The sequence below is a fragment of the Ursus americanus genome, chromosome 19 (genome assembly GCF_024610735.1).
Source record: "Ursus americanus isolate L20-20 chromosome 19, mUrsAme1.1.p, whole genome shotgun sequence".
Classification (NCBI taxonomy): domain Eukaryota; kingdom Metazoa; phylum Chordata; class Mammalia; order Carnivora; family Ursidae; genus Ursus; species Ursus americanus.
Genome location: NC_142145.1, coordinates 13,466,607 through 13,485,743, shown reverse-complemented (window position 1 = coordinate 13,485,743; position 19,137 = coordinate 13,466,607). Strand labels below are relative to the sequence as shown.

The 19,137-nt window shown below is 43.9% G+C and overlaps 1 protein-coding gene and 1 long non-coding RNA gene across 6 annotated transcripts in view; one reads left to right on the top strand and one right to left on the bottom strand.

Annotated features, from left to right (window-relative positions):
- Positions 1-7,242: 7,242 nt before the first annotated feature.
- LOC148108458 (uncharacterized) lies at positions 7,243-16,994 on the bottom strand. The gene is made up of 2 exons (XR_015727582.1): positions 16,789-16,994; positions 7,243-8,995 (listed from the first exon to the last, which is right to left on the bottom strand). It is a non-coding gene; the product is annotated as an uncharacterized LOC148108458 (long non-coding RNA).
- A 302-nt stretch (positions 16,995-17,296) lies between these two features.
- The window catches only part of ZCCHC2 (zinc finger CCHC-type containing 2), a 63,230-nt gene continuing 61,389 nt past the window's right edge, over positions 17,297-19,137 (top strand). For all 5 annotated transcript variants that reach the window (XM_087869763.1, XM_087869761.1, XM_087869760.1 and 2 more), the window contains exon 1: positions 17,297-18,365. In XM_087869763.1, the coding sequence (XP_087725889.1) occupies positions 17,400-18,365 (966 nt within the window). In that variant the 5' untranslated portion in view covers positions 17,297-17,399. The remainder of the gene's footprint in view (positions 18,366-19,137) is intronic.

The following is a 19,137-nucleotide window of genomic DNA, read 5'->3' as shown; positions in this document are numbered from 1 at the left end:
GGGGAATGATTTAACATAGCTTTGAGTCCATGCATCATAATTTCTTCCTGATTTTAGCCTACGGAGCACCATGTTCTGAACTGTTCACAGTGTCCTTTTTGGGTCTGCCCTTCCTTAAGATGTTTACTTGTATTTGTAGAATGAGTTTATCCACCAAGATAAGAACCATGGCTTCTAGGACAGGTCTGCCAAGTAAAGCTGGTCAGCTTGTCTTTATTTAGATATTTTTATTCCAAGTTCTTGAACAAGTCCCTAGATTGTTGTCTCAGCATATGTGTTTGCTGTATTTATGCTTAATGTTAAAAGCTCTACTCTTTCTCAGATTTACCAAGCACTATGTATCTCACCTTTGGCCGGGACTATTGACATGACTATTGACCATGACTCTGTGCAAGGCCGACCACAGCCCATTCTGACACATTCTTATCCATGTCAATTAAAACTAAGACATAAAGATGAATGGAATAGAATCAAGGGTCCAGACATAAATGTGTATGTCTATGGCTAACTGCCCAGGGTTCCAAGCCTATAAAATGGGGCTTCAGTAAACGGCACTGGGACAACTGGATTTCCATAAGCAAAAGAATGAAGTTGGACCTCTATATTACAGTGTATACAAAAAATCACATCAAATGGATCAAAGACCTAAATTTAGAAACTAAAACTATAGAACTCTTAGAGGAAAACACAGGAGTAAATCTTTCTGACTTTAGGTTTGAAAATGGATTCCTTAAAATGACAAAAAAGTACAAGCAACAGAAGAAAAAAAATTGGATTTCATAAAAATCAAAATATTTTGTTCATCAACAAAGTATTATGAAAGTGAAAAGGCAACATACAGAGTGGGAAAAATATTTGCAAATCATATACTCAGTAAGGGATTTGTACCGAACATGTAAAGGACTCAGAATTCAATGACAAAAAGACAACCAAATTCAAAACCGGGCAAAGGACTGGCATAGACATTTCTCCAAAAAGATATATAAACGACCAACAAGCACATGAAGAGATGTTCAACATCATTAGTCACTAGGAAAATGCAAATCAAAACCACAGAGAAATACCACTTCCCATCCATGAGGACGGCTACAATTAGAAAGAAAGTTAACAGAAAATAACCAGTGTTGGCAAGGACATGGAGAAATTGAACTCTCCTACATTGCTCGTGGGAATGTAAAATGGAGCAGCCACTGTGGTTCCTCGAAAAATTAAACAGAATTACCATATGATCCAGCATCCTAGGTATATACGACAGAAGAACTGGAAACAGGTACTCAAACATTTGTATCTGTGCACAAAGGTTCATTGCAGCACTGTTCACAACAGCAGAAAGGTGGAAATGACCCACGTATCTGTCAGTGGCTTTATGGATGAACAAAGTGTGGTATTTTGATACAATGGAATATAATTGGTCCCTAATACTCCGATGCTACATTCTATAGTGTGGGTGAACCTCAAGAACATGATGCTAAGTGAAAGAAACCAGACCCAAAAGGCCACATGGTGTATGTTTCCATTTGTATGATATGTCCGAAATAGGTCAATCGATAGACACAGAAAACAAATGAGTGGTTGCCGGGGGTTGAGGGAAGTAGGGAATGGGGAGTGACTGCTTAAAGGGTAGGGGATTTCCTTTTGAGATGATGAAAATATTTTGAAACTAGATAGAAGTGAAGATTGCCCAACATTGTAAGTGTACCAAATGCCATCGAACGCTAAACTTTAAACTAAAAAATGGTTACTTTCATGTTATGTGAATTTTACCTTAACAAAATACAGGGGGAAAAATGACAACAACCAGGCCCTTGCCCCTCTCCCAGGTACCTCCGTGGAGCTGCCTCTGTGGGAATGAATCCCAGTGCCCACAAACCCTCAGATTAGTCCCGTAGGTGCTAAGCCAGCCCTCGGGGGCAGGAAGCGCAATGCAGCCTTGTCCTGCCATTCACTGGCACATAGTAAAAAGTCACACATGCCAGGGCAGGTCCTGATCTCCCCTTGTCCCCCTCCTCACCTTCCCCCAGCCGTCTGCTAAGTGAGGCTTGGGTGTTGCACCAGGACTGGCTACATAACCGGTAGAGTCCAAGGCAAAGTGAAATTGTTAAAGGATTATTAAGAATTTCAAGATGGCGATAGAGCATTTAGACAAGCCCAGGGCTCTCCTCTGAGTCCTGTGTCCTACCTGCACGACACACCTACCCTGGTGGTCCCCACACCTGTCTCCTGTGTGTGTCTCAGTCATCACTTGATAGCACCATAGACTCTCTCTCCCTCTCTGGCCATGGTGATGGCTTGTATGCTGTCCGAGCTGCCTCGACCCCTCAGCTGTCCCCACAGAACTGTCTTCTGAAGCCAGATCAGTTTCATGTCCTCTCAACCTTTCTTCTCTCACCCTGTCCCTCATGTTGCTTGGGACTCAGTTTGCCTGAGCCCTCAGTGAGCCCTGCAGAAACTCTGGCTGCCATGAGAGCTCGCTGTCCTGACAGGAGAGATGTGGCCCTGAATGTCAGGGGGCTGGAAAGAGGCATGGCCAGAACGAGGCCCTGTCCTGGTGGAGGGGGTCATGCCTGATGACCCATAAGGCCCCCTCCAGCCCTGAGATTCTATACTGAATCTTGGCTGATGTGCGCTGTTACACCTATTTTCATAGGCAAGTAAACAGACACTCAGAGACGTTAAATAACTTTGTCAAGGTCACACAGCTGGTGACATGTTTCATTTTGAGTAAAAGTGTAACCTAGGACAATTTAAGACATTTAGTGCTCTTACTTTTGGTAATACTGGCTCATAACTAGTTACCCGCTATGACTCTGTTAAGATCAGGACTTTTTTTTTTAATAGCTTTGCTGGCTAGGTTTCAGTTTCGTTTCATTTTCTATCACTTTGGTTTCAGTTCTGTTTCTCAGGATCTTCTCTTTCCTTTTCCAGTGGTACTACCTGATCGAATCTTTTCCAGTGGTACTACCTGATCGAATCTAACTACCTGTTAGAATCGTTCCTTTGTGATTCCTTCTGATTAAAATACACTAATTATTCTGAGTCAGATATTCCTAAATTTAAGCAGATTTAAAACTTAGTACCAGACAAATTTAGTCGAGCATTAAGCAAAATGCTCCTGCTTTATTAATATCATAAATTTGCCCAATAGCTGCCTCAATGTGTATATACCATGGCTGGACTTATCTTGTGTGTGGTCCTTGATGTGAAAAGACCACCAAGAAACTCTGTCACCCTGATCAGTCAAATGTAACGAACCATTGCCTCCTTGGGGGAAAAGGACTGAGTGAAAACTCTCTGACCGAGCTGGGATCCTGACCATAAAGTGGAGGAAGGGAGGTGTGAGTCTCTTTCTTCAAAGCTTATTCTCAACTCAGTGTAAGTCCGAACAGTCCAAGGACTCCGTGGGATAGCATGAACAGAAAGTTTGATTAAGGGATTCAAAATAGTGACCGAGTGGTTGGATTACTCTTCAGACTTGACAACACTGAGAGGGTGACAGAAGAGATGGAACTTCTGTTTAGACAACCACACCTTCTTCAGATGCCAGATCACTGAGATATTTGAGTTCTAAAAAAATGTCTGCTTGTAACTTAAAACCTTGATGCCCCCGTATTTGAAATTATATTGTTTTCCATTCCAAAATGAATATACACTCAATTTTGACAATGTGGAAAACAAAAAAGTAGAAAGAGAAAGAAAAAATTCAAATTGCAATTTTGCCATAAAAAGATAACCCCTCTTAGCATTTAAGTATACTCTCCTCCATTTCTTTTTTCTACTCATGTTTTTGCATTTTGTTTTCCTGTTTTGTTTTATTTTGTGTAGCGAGAGCGTGAGCCAGGGTGGGGAGGGGCAGAAGGAGAGGGAGAGAGATTATCCCAAAGAGGCTCCATGCCCAGCGCGGAGCCCCACGTGGGGCTCAATCTCAGGAACCCGGGATCATGACCTGAGCCAAAATCAAGAGTCGGATGCTTAGTGGACTGAGCCACCCAGGCGTCCCTTTGCGTATTGTTTTGACCTTGCTATTTGTAAACTTTTATATCCTGATGTTTTCCACTCAACATTATATTAGAGCATTTCCCTGTGTTGGAACATATTTTACCAACTACATTTTTAATGGTTACATAATATTGTCTCATGTGTGTATGATGTATTTGCCCATTCACTTATTTTGGGATAGTAATATTGCAGATTAAGCTGTTATGCACATGTTTGCATATAAAGCCTTTTTTTTTCTTTTTCTGATTTAGGATTATTTCCTTAGCATAGATTTCCAGAAATAAATATATTAAAAGGTACAAAAAATATTTAGATTCTTGATACATATTGTAACATTGCTTTACAAAATGTTTGTAGCAGCTGACACCCCAAAGTAGCCTATTTAATATAAGTATTACTGGTAAAATCAGCTCTTTAAATTTATATGAAGCAAATATTCCATTAAAGCAGTTTGCTACATATCTAATTTATATAAAAATGTCCTTCATTTTACCTATGCCTCTGAAAGGTTTTTAGCAGTTTCCTAATGTGAATATTTGAATTTTAAAAAAATCAAGGTTTAATCAGTTTATTTATTCGACACAGAGTCATAAAAAGAAATGTAACATATGGTCCATGTCCCATAAGATAGACAAGAGTTACCCATAGAAATACTTGGGGAGATATGAGGGCTGAGTGGTAGGGGGTGTGGTAGCTCAGAGGGAGATGAGGCTCAGCGGGGGCCAGATGGCTGGAGGAGACAGGTTAGTTCCTTTCCTCTGGGAGTGGTAGAATCCGACACTGAAGCGTGGTAAGACTTACATATACACAGACAGGGTGAGAGGGGCCTTCTCGACTGGGAAAACAGGATTCACAAAGATGGTTCATCATAAACATTAGAAAATGAGGAGACAGCAGGCTAAAATTTGCAAGTGATGTAGACTATATTTGTACACCAAATTCTGATGTTCCACTTCCTGATTTTTATTCAAAGAATCGGTCTGCAGAAGCTCATATAATTTTAGAGCTCTAAGAGATTGTAGCAATCACTCAGCCCAGTACCTCCCATAACCTATATTTTGCAAAGGAGGAGGTGGACGTTAGTGAGGGATTATAAGCTTTATGTCCTAATTTCCAGGACAATGCTCTTTCTAGTGGGCCCTATACTCTCAGGCACAGTATATGGGAATCTGACACAGGCTGGGATTATTTAATGCTTTATATGGTGTTGTATTTTTATGGATACACACACACACAGACACACACACACAGACACATATAGACACACACACACACACCCCAGTATTACAGAGCCTGGGAAAATAATGGGGGCAGGAGGAGCCAGGTAGGAGTCATTATGTAGATGTGACAAAGTGACAGAATTTTGAATAGCTTGAAAATTTAGTTCCATACCTATATTTGGGATATTTTGGGTGGAATGATTAAATGATATAAGTATTGGAACTATTTGTGTCTTGCAAACTTCAGTATTTTTAAAGAAAGTCTATAAATGTAGTCATCATATAAATTAAACTTCTTTGACCCTTACTAAATAGAAGCCACCCTACTAAATTTTATAAGGAATGTAATAAATAATAAGATGGTGGAGGTAGCCCAAGCAACTCACAATTTAACTGAGGAAATAAGATAGAGGCACATATATCTACAAGTACGAAATGATTTGATACTTTTCTGTAACTTCTGTAACTTCTGTAACTGCCTAATCAATGTCTTACAAAGAGTGAGCCCTCAAGACATACTTGCTAAATGAATGAAGGAAGGAAGGAGAAAAAGACCATTTCCAGGTGGGATGGTCATGGAAAAGTTCCTGAAAGACGAGATGTGAGCTCGGTCCCTGAGGATGGTTGAGATTTAGAAGAATGAGGAGAAGATAAGAAACATTCCAGACAAGGAATAAAGCACAGGCTTAACGTGCCTCTTCGTGGCAAGTTAAACACATTCTCTGATCGCTAAAAATTAACTTTCCATAATAGATAAACATGGTCTAACCAGACATGTGAACATACACATAGCAGAAAATTAACAGCATACCTCTCCAACAGGTAATTTTGGAGCAAGAAAAAAATATATATGCTAAGAGATAGCACTGAAAAGTAAATAAACTATTTGTTCTCCAAAAAAATAAACACAACTAAAATAAAGACCATACCCTAAAAACTTTTCCTCAATTATATTGCTATAAACTAAGAACAATCAGGAAAGGAAAATAGACCATTTCCTGAAATGTCAAAGAGATATTAATGATTAGTGATTGCATAGTCACAAGCTACTGGTGGATGCTGGTTCTCTCCTGGTGTAAAAGGTATGTAAGTTCAGGTCTGTGTGATTGCATGGGGGCAAAGGTGTTACCAGTATACACAGATCACTCACTCTGCACATAATACCTTTGCCCCAAATAACCCTCTGTACCTTTTATACAGTGAAAGAATTACACCCATTATTCTAGGCACTGGTCCCTAAAATACAAAGGCTTGCTTGCCCCTTTCAAGAATTTTAAACTTAAGAAAAAGCTTGGGCTATTCACAGATGCATAGCATATATAAAGAGTTTTTGTTATAATTTTCTTTCTTCATTAAAAGCTTTCATGTTTTCTAAATGAAAAGTGGCTTCATGATTATTCCATCTAAACCCTGAAAATTGTTTGCAGATAGTGTAAACCGCAGGAGATGGGGTGAGTGTTTACATATGCTCCTTAGGAATGGTAAATGAACCTATGTATTACGAGGTAAATGAACTTATATATAAACCTAACACCAGTCAATGAACCTATACCTCACAAGCTTTCTGCATTTTGCATGAAGTGGAAACATTAACTAAAGTAGACTGGGAAAAATTAGGGATGTATAACGCATTCTTTTAGAATCCATCGGGGCAGGGTGGGGGGAGGTGGATGAAGGCAGGGGCAGGATTGCCAGAATGACTGAGGGAAAAGTGTGCCAAATCCTTTTCCCAAAAAGCACTGATAAAATTGGATAAAACTATCAAAAACAGCCATTTCGGTACTCTGTAAATTGACCCAAGTCGTACAACAAATTGAGAAGAATTTTAAACTTCAGTAAGGTCAGTGGAAGTCTGTGGCATTTTAGCCTGGGGCTAAAATGCCTTCCCCCAGCTCCACAGCAAGTTAGTTCTATTCCAGCAGTGTAGGTGATGAGAGGCAACCACTAGAGACAGCTGAAATCAGCACATAAAACAAAAATGATACATTAAGACCAAGTGGAATTTATCCCAGGAATGCAAGGTTGGTTCAATATCTAAATATCATTTAATATAATACATCATATAATAAAGTACAAAAACAACATGATCACCTCACAAGACCCAGAAAAAGCATATGACAAAATTCAATACCTATTTATGATAAAAACCCTCAGCATAGTAGGAATAGAAAGGAACTTCCACAACCTAATAAAGGGCACTTACGAAAAATGTACTGCTAACATCATAAATAGTGAAAGATTTAATTTTTTCCCCACTAAGATTGAGAATAAGATAAGGATTTTCACTCTTACCTCCTCAACATTACACTAGAAATTCTAGCCAGTGTAAACAGAGAATTTAAGAAAGCACTAGTCAGAAAGGAAAAAGTGAAACTTGTCTTTATTCACAGACTCACGATCCTATATACAGGAAATCTTAAAGCACACACACACACACCTAAAACGAATAAGTCAGCAAGGTGTGGAATACAAGATCAACATACAAAAATCAATTATATTTCTATATACTAGGAATGAACAACCCCCAAATTAGGAAATCTACAGTCTAGTCTTAAAAATGTAGCACCACTGAAATTACAGTTTATAATATGTATATACTTTGCGCAAATACACACACATATATGCATGCATACTCACACACATACAATCCCAGGAAAATATTGAAAATGAAATGTATAGTAGCTACCTGTAGGCAGTGAAATGGTGGCTAATTTAAAATTCTTAATATTAATAAAAAATTTTTATTAATCAGATTTTTAATAGTGAACATCTGTGGCTTTTATAGTGAGGAAACAAGTGGTAAATGTTATTTTAAATTCCTTCACTCCTTGAATTGGAAGTATTTCACATTCTGTAGATGTCACAGTGGATGAAAATATAGTTTTGGGTGGCCAACAAGGGTTTGAATCATGCGTCAGCCACTTTCTAGCATGAAACCTTGGAAAATGGCTTACCCTCTGGGTCCCAGTTCCTTCATCTATAAAATGGCATTTATCTGAAGAGTGTGATGAAGTTTAATAGAAACTATGTGTAAAGTGGTTAGTTCAACAGCACACAACTCAATACTCAATTGTCTTTATTACTGCCGCTGTTGCTCTGTTTAGAAAGACTTCCGCTTTGCCGTGGGGAAATGATTCTTTTCTCCTGTTATTTCTTTGCTCTGACTGCTTCAGGTCACTAGAATGGGGACTACACGGGCCCACGAGGATTATGTGGAGCTTTTGAGAATCACGGCAACTCTGCGGACTGGAGCAGCTCTGCGTTTGAGTCTGGGCCGCTACGTGACACCCGCTCTTACGGTCCCCGCGTAAGTTCACAGGCAAGTTGTGCAGGGAGGTGAGCTGTGCTGCAGCCGTTGCCAGAGCTGTCCCCACGGGGAGCAGAAGCTCAGATGAATCCACGGCACGGCTTCCCTCCAGGCCATTGGACATCTAATGCTTGTGAGCCCTTGCAGCCCGAGGGCCAGGTGTGGGTGGAGAGCGGGAGGGGCGCTGAGACCCCGGAGGGGTCTGATTGAGCCCCAGGCGGTCCTCTCCTCCTGGGGCTGTATGCTTGAGTCACCAGTTGAAGCGCAAGGCTCCTCAGAGGTTAGAAGTCAGGAAACGACAATTTAGTCAAAGTTGATCTATCGTTTCCACCCCTTCTGGCGTCGGCAGCCAAAGCCTTCTGATAGAATTGAAACGGTTCCCTACGTCATCCAAATTTCAGCAGCAACGACGACCTATGCCACGAATTTGCCAATCTTACACCAGCACAGTTCAGTCTGAAAAACAGTACATCTATGGAGATAAAATCTTCAGGTCAGAACTTAGCTTACATTTCTGTGAAATAAAACTATTCTCAGGGCGCCTGGATGGCTCCGTAGGTGAAGTGTCTGCCTTCGGCTCAGGTCATGATTCCAGGGTCCAGGGATCGAGCCCAGCTCCCTGCTCGAGGGGGAGTCGCTTGTCCCTCTCCCTCTGCCCTGCTCCTGCTCTTGGCCTCTCCCTCTCTCTCTCAAATAAATAAATAAATAAAATCTTAAAAACAACAACAACAACAATAAAAAACTGTTCTCATGCCTTTTTTTTTTTTTTTTGAGGGAGAAAGTGAATGTGGGTGAGCCAAGGGGGGCCCAAGGGGGTGCAGAGAATCTTAAGCAGACTCCACACCCAGGCCAGAGCTTGAAGGGCAGGGGGTTTTGATCTCAGGACCCTAAGATCATAACCTGAGCAGAAATCAGAATTCTGAGGCTTAACAGGCTGAGCCACCCAGGTACCCCTCTCATGCCTTTTTTAATAGCAAAATATTTAGGAATTATGAAGAAAAAACCTTTAAAACCTTAAAGTTGTAAATGTTGATGGAACATTTTAAGTATAAATATTGAATGCCGGAAAAATAAATTTTGATTTGATGTTTAAAAGCAAAATAAATATATTATTTTTTAAATATTTTAACTATAGTCCATCTACAACACTAGTGTTCTGATGTGTAGATGTGTTCCAGGATAAATGTGGCAAGAGGATTGTTTAATTTAGGCTGTATTTGCTTAACTTGTATCCACATAGTTCCATCAAAATCAGTTGAAAAAGTGAAAAATAAAACAAATACTTTTCTACATCACAAATTGGTGGTTTTTAATTGAATAGTTTTTTAATGAACTTAAAAAAATCACCACTCATTTATATATACATTATATATATAATTTAAATGTAATTTTAAAAAAATTAATTAAATCTTACACAGCATCAGTTGTTTACAGGATTTAAGTAAGAGTTTTTAGTATTTAGTATGTGTTTTCCTTGTCACATAAAGATTTGTAACCCGTCCTCTAAAGCTGCTAAGTAACATTTTAAAAATATTATAGTTTTAAGAAATTCTTTCAAATAGTTTTTTTTTCCAAGAGAAAAATTGTATCCTTTAAATGGTATTATTTGGACCTAAATGTGTAGAAGTTAAAATTATCTCAAACAAGAATAGCAGGCTGCTCAAGGTAGCATAGATAAGCCAGGATCCAAGAAAGTGATCTTGTTTACTCAGAATTGACAAGATTCAGGGGGAGTGATCCCCTCTAACTAAACCTACAAGGGACCAGTAAGCAGAATGTCAATGTATTTATTTCAGTGTGAAATGCCCCTTCCTTGGGAGTGGATTATGTATCTCCATTCTCTAGGGTATCCTGTTTCCCAGCATTAAGTCAATGGGAAACTGAATCGCTAATCAAAAGGTTGTTGGGTTCTGAATCAGAATCCCAGGATGAAAACTGCATGGTCTTAGAGCGTTAGAGACAGAGGGAAAAGCCCAAAGAACTAAGTCTCCACCCACCAAAGTCTGTCGTTCCAGTGGCGGCAAAGCCGTATCCATCAGATGCAATGGTTTACACTGGGAAGTCCCGCGTTAACCTGAACAAACGCACTGACTCTCCATTTTCCCTAGTTAGATTACAAGCAATCTCCTTACATCGCCTTTGAGGGAAAGCAGATTAAAAAATGAAGGTAATTTAATTATATGAAAAAATGAAGGTAATTTAATTATAACGTGCTCCGCATGGAACCATGAAGTACCAGCCTCCTGGTACTTCACCGTGATTTCTCTAGTTTGGTTCCAGCAGATTATTTTGCACCCTTCTTTAGAAATGTTTCTACCTGAGGATGACCTTGCTTGCATTTGGCTGGATCCCAGGTTTGCTTCAGAACACACTGGCAAATTGACTCTTGGGACACCTTCTGATTCTGCAGGCCATTACAAGTTGATCCTAGCCAGCTTCGCTCTTTTTTTGGAAGGTCAATATATCAAGGTAACAAATCCAGAAAACCAGTTCTCCATTAGGCTTCCCTGTTCCTTTCACAAACGTTACTATTCTATTTTATATATAGTTTTAAAGAGGACTTTGATTAACATTTTGTCCCATTTATGAAACCAGATAAACAATTCTAAATGTGTTAAACTACATTCATAAATCTAATATATATTTTTTAGCCTTTTGCTCATGCTGTAGATCTGTAGTTGTAATCTCCACTTTTCTCACTTTATTTTGAAAAGAAAATCATGCCTACAGAAAGGGGAAATGCTTCAACGTTCACCCATATACCCTTCACCTAGATTTGCTTATTGTCAGTGTTTTGCCACATTTGCTTTATTTCTCTATAATTTTTAAATAAAAAATAAGTTGTAGATACCTGACATTTAAACCTTCAGTGCTTCAGCAATTTCCAACTGAAAACAAGGACATTTTTCTATAAAACCACAAGATCATTATGTCACCCAAGAAAGTTAGCATTATAACGTAACCATGTCTAATAAGGAGTCCCTATTCAAGGGGCCCCTGGGTGGCTTAGTTGGTTAAGCATCTAACTCTTGATTTCGGCTCAGGCAGTGATCTCCGGAGTCCTGGGATTGAGCCCTGCATGGAGCCCTGCATCTGGGCCCATGCTCAGTGTGGAGTCTACTTGAGATTCTCTCTCTCCCACCCTTTGCCCCTCCCCCCCATAAAAATATTTTTTTTAAAAGCTCCTATTCAAACTTACGTAATGATCCCCAAAATGTCTTTTAGAGGTTGTGTGTGTGTGTGTGTGTGTGTGTGTGTGTGTTTAAGATTTATTTATTTTAGAGAGCACAAGCAGGAGGGGCGAATGGAGAGGGACACAGAATCTCAGTGAGGAGCTCCATGCAAGGCTCGATCTCATGACCCTGAGATCACCAACTGAGCTGAAACCAAGAATCTGATGCTAACCAACTGCACCACCCAGGTGCCCCTAGAGTTTTTTTGTTTGTTTAGTTGTTTTTTTTAAGCCCAGGATCCAATCACAGATCATGAGTTTGGTCATCATGCTTTGGCATGCCTCTTTGGTCATTTGGTCATCATGCCTCTTTAGTTTTCTTTACTGAGGACAATGTAGTTCCCCTCCTGTGTTTGCTCTCATGACATTGATATTTTTAAAGATTCAGGCCAGTTGTCTTGTATAATGTCCCACGATCTAGATTTGTCTTATTTCACCATGATAAGATTCAGTGTAAACATTTTGGCAAGAATACTACAAATAGTATGTTCTTTCAATGGCATCCACGACATGAGGAAGAATACGGTATAGATTGTCCCCTTATTGGTAATGCTTATTGTGACCACATGGTTAAGGTGGTGTCCATCAGATTTATCCATGAAAAAGTACCTTTCTGAAGCCTTTTAATTGAGGTGTCGAGAACACGTGAATGTCCTGCTTCCCAACAACTTTGTACCCAGTGGTGAAAATGCCTAAATTGGTTATTACACATGGTGGTTGCAAAATGATAGTTTCCTCATCATTCTTCACTTCTAAATTTTTTAGCTAACATTCTTCTGTAAAGAAGAGCTCTCCTCCACCCTTTTCTCTGAGAATCCCTATGGAGTTGGATTCTTTTTTTAGTCACTGGGTACCATGTTATTCTTTTTGATACTGAAATTCTGCTAGATTTGCCAACTAGGAGCCCCTTCATGTGCCAATTTTACAGAGTTTATTGGCTTGGCTTTCCTTTTGACATATCCCAGTAGTTCAGGATTTCTGAATCAATTGGCAAGAAATCTGGGCTATCCTGATTAGGTTACTGATGAAGATCTATCGGTTGGCAAAGGGCATCTCTCAAATGATATAAGCCCTTTGTGATTATTTTTCTATCTAGCAAGTTAAACTTCTGACACTTCTACTCTACCTCTCCGTGGGTTCCTAGGAAGCAGTGTTGTCTTTTCGGGGAGATAGGCTTTACCTTTCTGAACAGCTGGGTGCAACATCTATTTGCATATGTCCCATAGAACCAGGCAAATACATAATGTCATCACATTCCTGAATTTTTTTTTTTTAAGCTTTATGTATTTGAGAGAGAAAGAGAGAGAGAGGTGGGGAGGGGCAGAAGCAGAGGGAGAGAGAATCCCAAGCAGACTCCAAGTGGAGCCCAACTCGGCTCGATCTCACAACCCTGAGATCAGGACCTGATCCGAAACCAAGTCAGACGCTCAACTGACCTCACCTCTCTGCTCGTGCTCTCTCACTATCTGCCCCTAGTTCCTGAATTTCTAACACGAGCCAGTAGCCTGAGGATTTACCAGATCAACACACTTTAGAATCAAGTTTATTTATGGACAGGCTTCAAAGATTGGTGGATTCCAGGGTTTCTCCATGTTTCAATGTACAAGTGGGAGAACTTGGACCATCTGGTCCATCTAAGAATCTCTCTGACAAATGAAACCACAACTCCAGGGAGGCTCTGAATTTAACCAAACACTGGTCTCCCAGAAAAGGTGCCATACACCAGTGTTGGGCATGGATTCCCAGCTTACCAATACTGTCATTGCATCAATACCGATGGATTTCTATGTCAAATATGTCTTATAGTATGCTTCTGTAAGCCTTATCAAAACTTACCTTTTTAAATTTTATATACTTAATTTTTTCCTTAATTTATATATCAATGATTAATTTATCTGTGTTGTTTGCAGGAACTTAAGACCAGCTTTTTAACTTTAATCTTTAATGACAATATTTAATAGTCCTTAAATGCATGATCTAACTAAACAAAAATTTATTTTTGAGGTACCTTAAATCCACGACAATTTAAGTGATCAAAAGTACAGACTGTAAGAACAATGGCATTGGACACACATTAGTTGCTTCCCCAGCATCCATGGTTCCCTCGATTCTTTCCAACAGTCCTGGATTTTTTGAGGGGGGACCTACATGGTTCTGAGGAAACTGACTCCCTTCTGCGGCTCCAGTGAATAATCAGTAATGGGCATGTAACCTAAGCCAATTCATTCAGAATGAATCTCAGGACTGGTCTGGCAATACTGGGACACAGGTGTTTTCTTTTCCCTTCTAGATATGAACAAAGATTCAGGTGACCCCAGGAGTAGTTGGCAGTTACTTTTGGTTCTTAGGGCATTATTCATTTGTTTATTCAGCACTTATTAATATCTACGGTGTTCTGGATATCAAGATATAAAATTGAGTACAAAATACCTTAAGACATTTATTTTCTAATGGAAGAAACAGAGGTGTCATGGGAGGGGAGCAAATAACCTTCATAAAGACTGAAAGAACACATTCTTGGTATGGATCAGATTAGGTGCTTCATCTGAGTTAGAGGTAGCTGTATCTGGTCATCCTTCTTATAGAGTTGGTATCATTATTAGTCTGCTCTGAACCATCCAATTAACTGTGTTTTTACTGAAATTCCTTACAGTAACCCGACTGCCAAAGGAAGGGTTCCAAAGTTGCCTCAATCCTCAGTCACTGGCTAGTGTCTTAATCCAAAGTAGAATCTTAACTGAAACCAGTCTTCTGGTTACATATAAATATTTGGACAGTAATATCAATAATATCATCTTTCATAGCTAAAGATGCAAATAAGACATACTGAATAAGCATTAAATAGTATATTGAATATGCCTTAAATATCATCTAGAGACAAGAGACAAGAGCACTTTGCATCCTTAAAGACATCTTTTATGGTATATATCTGTCTGTGAACAACTTAGATACAAACGCACCCACCATTGCCACAGTACCAATATCTGGCCCATCTGAATAATTATCCAGGGAATATGTAAAACACCAGAGAATCTAGAGCAGGTGTTCTCAATAGGTAGGCCTGGTGGGAGGAATACCTTCCTAGGGCATCTTATTAGAATCATCTGGGTAGTTTTTCCCAACTAAACATACCTACACCTCATCCTGGGATTTCCATCTGGGCCACTCCCAGAACAGCACTGCAGTAGTACCTCCCTTTTCCCCAATGAACGTGCTCTCTCTCTCCCTTATAAAGGGTGGAAAAAAAGCTGAAACTTGGTCTAATGAGTTGCAGTATGGAGAGAGGGCTCTGAAACAATGCACTGGGGGATAAATAGCAAATTGTCCAGCTGAAGGAAGACAACCAGAATCACTGAATTATTGTATCTATGTCCCATATATGCAAAAGCTTTGATCACTGAATTTTCTAATATTGGCCAAAGATAGAAGGACAAAAGTCATCATTTTATTTTACAAATCTGAATTCTAATATAAAATTTATGGGTCAAGTATCCCTGAGAGCTCCTACCAAATGGCTTCTTGTTGCCAAGGAAAATGTAAAGATCTTTTGCCTGGGTCACATGTAAATATCACCTCCTAACTATATTATCTTACTACGTGAGATACCTGGATCTAGACAGGTGACTCAATAGGAACCTGTATCTAGCTAGAGTAATATAATTATTGGTTGCCTAAAGTATTTCAGCCTAAGCTTTAGAAATGTGGGAGGTAGATGAGATAGGGTAGAAAATTCCTGGGAAGATGAAGAGGACAGCAAAAGAGAGCAAGGATTGTTAATAAAAGTCTTTACAAAGTTTTCTCCTGATTGTGGTGATTTCTACATTACACCCAAAGAATACAAGGAAATGGTAAATTACATGGAAGAATGGCTTTCATATACTTTGCCAATCTCAAATGTGTTGAAAATAATTCCCTCTCCCTGTTTTACTGCTGAAACTGATTCAGCCTTCAGTTCAGCCTTTTACTCAATTATAAATTAGCTTCTTAGGGTATAAAGTTGTGAAATAAAGGGCTCAGCATATGCTCTCCCACAGATGTCCCAACATTTCAGAGTTACAGTGTCATTCTTATTTTTTACATACTCCTACCATATAGCTGGAGTAAGACTTAAAACATTAAGAATTTAAAAGCAAACCCACCTTTTAAAAATTAACCCTCGGAAGATCCAGATGGGTATTAAAAATTGGGGCTATGTTAAAAAAAAAAACTACAATGTGAGACACTTTGAAGGTCCTCAAACCTTAAAAATGTAACAAAACTAAAAAAAAAAAAAAATGTTGAAAGCCTGTCAAGGTGTTGGCTTATTAAGTTCCTCGAATCAAAGGGAATTTACACCGGCACAAGGATCCAACATGTTAGCGTTAGGCACAGAAACGTTATTTAGCAAATAAAATGATGCCCAAAAGATGGAGGCTGGGGGGGGGGGGCTGAGGGGGACTCAGTCTGCTAAACTGTCGTGGAAAAAATTTCCAAAGAGCGTTACAGATCAGAGGCAACCGTTAGGCCAGGGACGTCCACATTAGCGCGTCCCCCCCCTCGGCCCAGAGGCCGCGGAACTCCCTCGGGTCGGGTGGCCCCTGCGCCCCCGGGGCCGCGCGTCCCCACCTCCGGCTCCCCAACCACAGCCACAACCCTGCCTCCCGAGTCAGCTCCCCGATTCGCAACTCAGAGAGCCAACACAACCGATCCTTGTGAAGTTGTGGTGGGAATTATGCCTCTGCTGACTCCCCGAAAGTCGGCCGGGCTGCGGAGGACTGAAAGAGCTCGTCTTGAGGTCAGCGCGCTCACTTCAAAGGAACCTCAGCTCCCGGGACACGTTCAGTGCTGCCGTGGAGGAAATGGGGCGGCGCTAACCGTGGTGGGGCGGCGGCCCACGCGAGGAGACAGAGCAGGGGAGTCAGTAGTCAAAAGTCGGCCTAGGGCCCTGAGAAAACGTGAAATTCCCCCCTCAATCCTCTCACGTGGGTCTCGCACGCTCCTCGTAGCGTTCGGGTGCACCTAGCCGCCGCCCCACCGGCCCACCCGCGTCCTACCTTAAACTGGCAAAGACCTGATATTAGGACCGCGCGGAAGCCTCCAAGAGAGGGAGGCGGTCGGGCAGCAGTTGGGCGTGGCTTCACTGAGAGGCGGACCCTGGGGGCGGGGAGAACTACGCAACCGTCGACTCTGGCCGCTGATTGGCTGAAATGCCTGCGCGGAGCCCGCAAGCGTCTCCGCCTGGCCCGGGCGCTCCTCCTCCTCTCCCAGCCGCTGGGTCCACACCGGCTCGCGAGGGAACCGCTCAGGCGCCGCCGCCCCAGCCCAGTGCGGACGACGGGAGAGAGGGAGGAGGAAGGAGAACACACTCGCTTGCTTGCTCCCACCCGCACTTGGGTTCCCAGAGCCGGCGCGGAGCCCAGGGGGAGGAGCCGCCGCGGGCACGCCCCGCCTCCGGCCCGGGAAGACGACGCCAGCGACCCCGCCGGCCGGCCACCGCCCCCCTCGCCGGCCGAGACCCGCCCCCGGCCCCGGCCCTGGCCCTCCCCTGGCGGCATGGAGGGGCCCCGCTCTTGACGGCCGCGCCGCCGCCTCGGCCCCCGCCCCCCCTCCCGGCCCCGCCCGCCTGCCCGCCCCCGCTCGCATGTCCGCGCCGCCTTAGCCGAGGATGCTGAGGATGAAGCTGCCGCTGAAACCGACGCACCCCGTGGAGCCGCCGCCCGAGGCGGAGGAGCCCGAGGCAGACGCGCGGCCGGGCGCAAAGGCGCCGCCGCGCCGCCGCCGAGACTGCCGCCCCCCCCCGCCGCCCGCGGGCCCGCCGCGGGGCCCCCCGCCGCCACCGCCACCGCCACCGCCGCCTCCGCCTCCGCCGCCGCCCCGGGGGCTAGGGCCGCCTGTTGCTGGCGGAGCAGCGGCGGGGGCGGGCATGCCGGGCGGCGGCGGCGGGCCCGCGGCGGCGCTGCGCGAGCAGGAACGAGTGTACGAGTGGTTTGGGCTGGTGCTGGGCTCGGCGCAGCGCCTGGAGTTCATGTGCGGGCTGCTGGACCTGTGCAACCCGCTGGAGCTGCGCTTCCTCGGCTCGTGCCTGGAGGACCTGGCGCGCAAGGACTACCACTACCTGCGCGACTCAGAGGCCAAGGCCAACGGCCTCTCGGACCCGGGGCCGCTGGCCGATTTCCGAGAGCCGGGCGTGCGCTCGCGCCTCATCGTCTACCTGGCACTGCTGGGCTCGGAGAACCGTGAGGCCGCCGGCCGCCTGCACCGCCTCCTGCCCCAGGTGGACTCGGTGCTTAAGAGCCTGCGCGCGGTTCGGGGTGAGGGTTCGCGGGGAGGTGCGGAGGACGAGCCCGGCGAGCGCGGGGAGGACGGCGAAGGCGAGGAGGACGCGGAGAAGGACGGTTCCGGCCCGGAAGGCAGCGGCGCCGAGCCCCGGCCCGGCGGCGGGCTGGGCTTCAGGGCCCAGGAGGAACTGCTGTTGCTCTTCACCATGGCTTCGCTGCACCCGGCGTTCTCCTTCCACCAGCGGGTCACCCTGAGGGAGCACCTGGAGAGGCTCCGCACTGCGCTCCGTGGGGGCCCGGAGGACGCGGAGGTGGAGGTGGAGCCGTGCAACTTTGCCAGTCCCCGGGCCCAGGTAAGGCGCGCGAGCCTCCCAGCACCCGCCTTGCGGTCACCGCCCCGGCGGCCTCCCTGGCCTGGCTTTCGGACGCCTCTTGGCCGAGCCTCAGCCCCGCGCAGGTGGCTCGGAATCCCCACCCCACGGCTCCCATCCCCGTAATACTAATTTTCGTTCTGCTGGGCGGTTCAGTTCCACTCTCCCACCCTCACACCGCCCCCCCCCCCCATGCACACTCAGGCACCCGCCATAACAGAATGCTCTAGAAGTCTCTTCCGTGCCGGAGTTGCCACAGAAAACATGGAGCTCTCAGCCTGGTCCCCCTCTCGGAGGAAGGGTCTCAGGACATTTTTGGCTTGGAGCATCTCTCGCTCTAGGTGGTGGGAAAGGCGAAGCGCTAGAGGTGACTGTGTTAGCCTCCGTCTAGCCCCGGGCAGCGCCTCCTCTTTCTCGCCATCTGGCGCTCTGGTTGTGGTTGTAAAGCTCTGCCTTATTCCCTCGCTGAGGTGTTCTAAAGGTGCGCTCTAGGCGCCCTCGTCTTCAGCACAAAGGGGCTCTTTTTGCTCAGTATGCCTGAGTTTTATTAAAAGGGGTCGTAGGGCTTTGGGCTCTTGGCTGCAAACTTGGTGTTCCCAGAAAAAACCTGATGTGCAGAGCTGCGAATTGACTCAAACTAGATGAGCAGTAGCGCGGGTTGTCTGGGGGAAGAAGCGTCTCCTGGAGCGGGCTCCTTACGCCTTTTACCTCTGGCATAACTTATTTTCTATCGGACTTGAGTCTTGCCTACAGA